This window comes from Cucumis sativus, chromosome 6, assembly GCF_000004075.3.
Source record: "Cucumis sativus cultivar 9930 chromosome 6, Cucumber_9930_V3, whole genome shotgun sequence".
NCBI classification, from domain to species: Eukaryota; Viridiplantae; Streptophyta; class Magnoliopsida; order Cucurbitales; family Cucurbitaceae; genus Cucumis; species Cucumis sativus.
This window is the reverse complement of record NC_026660.2, coordinates 1332317-1336760: the sequence shown is the minus strand read 5'-3', so window position 1 is coordinate 1336760 and position 4444 is coordinate 1332317. Positions and strand designations below refer to the sequence as shown.

Genomic DNA, 4444 nt, shown 5'->3' with positions numbered 1-4444 from the left:
TTCAACTCACAAGATCTTGTCACGTACCAATCAATTCGCCTAATGATTAGTTCCCTTGATTAAAACGTTGCTCGCCAACACGATTACGGCAAAATAGAAAGTAGTTAAGAAAGAATGCTTAGTCGCATATCTCGCTTTTTTTTAAGATGTTTCACGACTCTGCTCTTTTGTGCAAACATCTTTATAAATGTCGTCGTCTCTATGATAAAACAACATTATTCTTCAATTAGTTTTGCACTAAAAACTAATTGAAGTCTTAACATTCAAATGGACACTGTTTTTTCGAAAATCTCATAAAGAGTTTTAAGAAAAGCAAAATTTGTATTTCGCCTCATGTTTGAAAAAAATTTAGAGATAAAAATAGTATGTAGGATCTTAACTTACTAAAGCAAAATATTCACACCGGAGGGTTTTAGTGTTTCAACTTCAATTAGACCCCTGAGGTTGAAGATGGTGGGCAGAAACATGAGTCAAAAATAGGACTAACAAAATTTTCCCAAGATTTTCTCAAGGTAATTTTGTATTCCGAAGAAAATCCCAAGAGAGAAAAGGGAAGAAAGAAGAAGAATAAGCACTGTTGAGGTCACTCTTTCAATCAACAAACCCAAAAACCTGTAAATTTATCTTTAGAGTTTGCACAAATATATACTTTTGTAAGATTGATTATCTCTACACATTTCTGCTATTTCAACATGGCTGTGATTGAGAGCAGCATCTATTAAGCAATCTAAGTAATGCATCAGCTTTTCTTCTAGCTTTCAATGATCCATCAGCTGCCAAGCTTTGAAGTGAAGGAATACTTCTTGGATTTATCAACAAACGCCTTGCTACTTCTTCTCCTCCATCCTTACACAACCCCAGTAACAATGTAAGCGAACTGTCTTTCCCTTTTGGAGATCCAAATCTTAAAAGATCAATAAGCAATGACACTAAAACTCTACTCTTTCTTATCTCTTGCAGCCCTTCTGAGCAACCTAAAACCAAGGAGAGCGCCTGCAACGCATCGTCTGTTATGCCTGCTTTGTCGTCTGTCAGCAATTCAATCAGCAATGGCACTGCCCCAGATACTACTATACAAGCTTTATTGGCATTGTAAAGTGCTAGATTGCAAAGCGCTGTGGCAGCGTCTCGTTTCCCGGCTGAATTGCCTTCTTTAAGTAGCCTCACCAATGCTGGTATGGCTTTTGGACTCGCCCCTATTGTTATTTTGAACTCGTCCACCATTGTTAAGCTATATATTGTTGCTGCAGCATTTTCTCTTGCTTCCATTGTTTTACCTGATTCTAAGATGTGTGTTATGTTGTCTATTGCCCCTGCTGCTACTATGAGGATCTTGTTGTTGTTGAAGATTGCTAGGTTGAACAATGCTGTCACTGCGTTTTCTTCAATCCTTGGATCGCCGGATTTCAATAATGTTACTAGAAACGGTATTGCTCCTGCTTCGGCAATCATTCTTCGGTTATCCATTCCTGTTTTCGCTAGTAACCGGAGTTCATATGCAGCTTGTCTTTGAATATCTGGCGACCCGGTTGCAAGTTTTCCCACAAGAAACTCGGCTGTCATTTTAATAGCGTCGGAGGCTGCTTTGGATGCGGAAATGTGATCGACCGGTTCCTCGGAAAGGTATCTTTTGCTGTTGCTTCTCTCCAACTCGAAGGAAGAATATGGTTTTGTAGGTTCATTCATATTAATGTTGTTCTCTTGACACCACTGTTGCATCAAACTTCTCAGTGCATAATTTGGTATGAGGGCCATATGAATTAGCCTCTGATTACTCTTGGGACAAACATGATGCCCTGAGTCAATCCATTGGGCTATCGAATAACGATCGTAAGTATGCCCGGATGATATAATTACAGGGTCTCTCATGAAATCCAGTGAAATGGGGCAACGAAAATCGTCTGGAATTTGAACCAATGAATTAGAAGAAGATGAATGATCTAAATGTTTGTTTGAGTGTAGAAACTTTAAGTTGTATTTTCCCCCATCATTTTCATTTTCTTTCTTACTAAAGATCACTGTTTTGGCATGCTTAACAAGAGAAATGAGATTGTTTATATTAGAAACCACAATGATTCCACCTGTTCCTGCTTGTTTAAGACCTTCAGCCTCAAGTTTTGTTATTTCTTCATCACAATCCATCATGTTTCTCAACCCAACACTGCTGAAAATCTCTTTGATTTTCCCCACTTCTCCCAAACCTTTAGTCTTGTAGTTTCTCTCCTTGTTGCTCATTAGTTGAAGAAGCTCATCTCTTCTTTGAACCTCTCGAGCATTAACCGAAAACTCAAATCGTTTAGCTTGACTATGAAGAAGCTCCACTTGTTCTCTTGTATCATCTGTTAACTTAAGCAAACTGAGAGGTAAAATATCAAGCACTCTCCCAATCTCCTTCACAAACTGATAAAACTGATTTGAAATTGACTCGGTCTGTAGTAAACTCCACAAACAACTTCCTTCCTCACAGCTTTGAGTCAAAATCTTAACTCTTCTGATTACAGAAAAGACTTCAGTGAGGCAAAGAATTGAAGATGGAGGAAGTGGAGAATTTGATTCTTGAACTTCTTCAAATAAGAAAGCAAGAAGCTTGATTCTTCTTCTCATGGTTGAGATGGTTTTAGCATGTACAAAAGGAGCCTTCTCTTCAAAAGCAACTTCATTGGATAAGAGAATTAGTGATTCTAGCAGAGACCCAGAAGGGAAAAGGCTTGAAGAAGCTGCCATCATTGAGGAAAGAGCAACATCCATGGCCATTTTTCACTAAATGAATAGACTTTGTTCATAGTTTTTATCAACATTACATTAAGTCAGACATCGATTACTAGGAAGAAAATTTCAAAACTCCTTCAAAAACTTGAAAATTATTAAATTTTATTAGGAAAGAGAGGGAGAGAAAAAAAACATTATGTTAATTGGAAGGTTTCTTTGTTTTTGGCAGTTTCTATTTGTTTGGTTGACTGTATAGACAATAAGAGAAGTTATGAGTAGCTGCCACTTGGAGAAATTTCCTGTCTCTTCAAAATAGTCAGATCCTCAACCAATTTTATATTCTCAAAACTATGCATTGTTTGCACCAAATTTACTTTGTCAAACTTTGTGGGCAGTCTTCTCTCAAGTCTCTTGCAAATTTTCAACTCTTTTTATTTTTTGGAAGTTTCTTAATAGGGAGTATTGTAAAGTTATCTCATAAGATCTCCAAACAATGGTCACTTTCTAAGAACAAAAATTAAAAAAAAAAAAAAGAAAAAAAGGAAAAATGGGTCAGTCTCACTCATAATTCTTTTATAGTTTAATTTTGGAATTTGAGATGTGTTTTTAATTCAATATCAGAAGATCCAAATCGTGAGTGTAATTAACAATTCAAATCAGCCTTCCACTTTCTTCTTGCATATTCTGAAAGGCCATCAAAGGTGTGTTGTTTCACATTTCCTTCCATTTCCCCATATCCAATGTTTGTTTTGATGGTCGTTGCTTACTTTTTCTTAGACACATTACTCATCCTACCTTTCATTTCTGTCAAGGTCAACCACTTAGGTAAACTCGTCTTTTTCTTGGTAATGTTTTATAACACAATTAAATAAGGGTAGTTGCTTCATAATAGATTATTTGCAGTGTTGATAGACTCTTACTAGTGATATAATCTATAACTATTAGACTTCTACGAACAATATAATCTATGATCGATAGACTCACTCATAGATAGTTTCTATCCCTTGTCTAGAGTTGAGCCCTGGGATTTGACGGTAGACTTAAAAAGCAACCTACAAACACTTTACGTCCCATCATTCTGAATAATGCTTGCATCCTTTGTATTATCACGACTACTAGCACAAAGTTAACTGATGCTTACTCTCCAAATATGGTCATTGTTGGATCTAAATTTTTCTATATATGTAACATCTTCTTGCCTTGGATGGACTATGTTTAGTAATACTTTGAATACTATTTGCAGACTGTCCTATTAAAATGGAAAAAAAACGAGTGTGATTTGTCAAGTAAACTCTTTAGCTTTTGGTTCATCCAAAAGGGTACAAATTCCGAAGTCATATTTATTGGACAAAAATGAAAAAGTCATTGCTCATCACACCTGTGGAAGTTTCTGTATGGACCTATATGCAAGTTTGCTGACTTTTTCTCAAATGGGCTCCAATAGAAAAGGCCCAATTAAAGCCCATAGAAAAGCCCAATTTCACTGTCTCTTTCTCTCTCTTAATTATTTAGGGTCCTACTAAAATGTTGAGTAGTACAAATGAAATCCAAACAAAGGGACCCTACTTTAATGATCGAATGACAAATTAGTGGAAGAGAAGAAAGCACCATAAAGAAGTGTTACAGTAAAACAAACAAACATCAAAATATCAAAACTTAATCAAACAGAAAGATTATTATTATTTATTATTATTGATGTTGAATAATTATACTGGGCCGGCCCAATTCACAAAAA

The 4444-nt window shown here is 36.0% G+C and overlaps 1 protein-coding gene across 1 annotated transcript; it reads right to left on the bottom strand.

Annotated features, from left to right (window-relative positions):
* Window positions 1–507: 507 nt before the first annotated feature.
* Window positions 508–3002, bottom strand: LOC101215908 (U-box domain-containing protein 1). The gene has a single exon (XM_004138512.3). It carries the CDS (start codon window positions 2752–2754, stop codon window positions 688–690), a length of 2067 nt encoding a protein of 688 aa, XP_004138560.2. The 5' UTR covers window positions 2755–3002; the 3' UTR covers window positions 508–687.
* Window positions 3003–4444: the final 1442 nt, after the last annotated feature.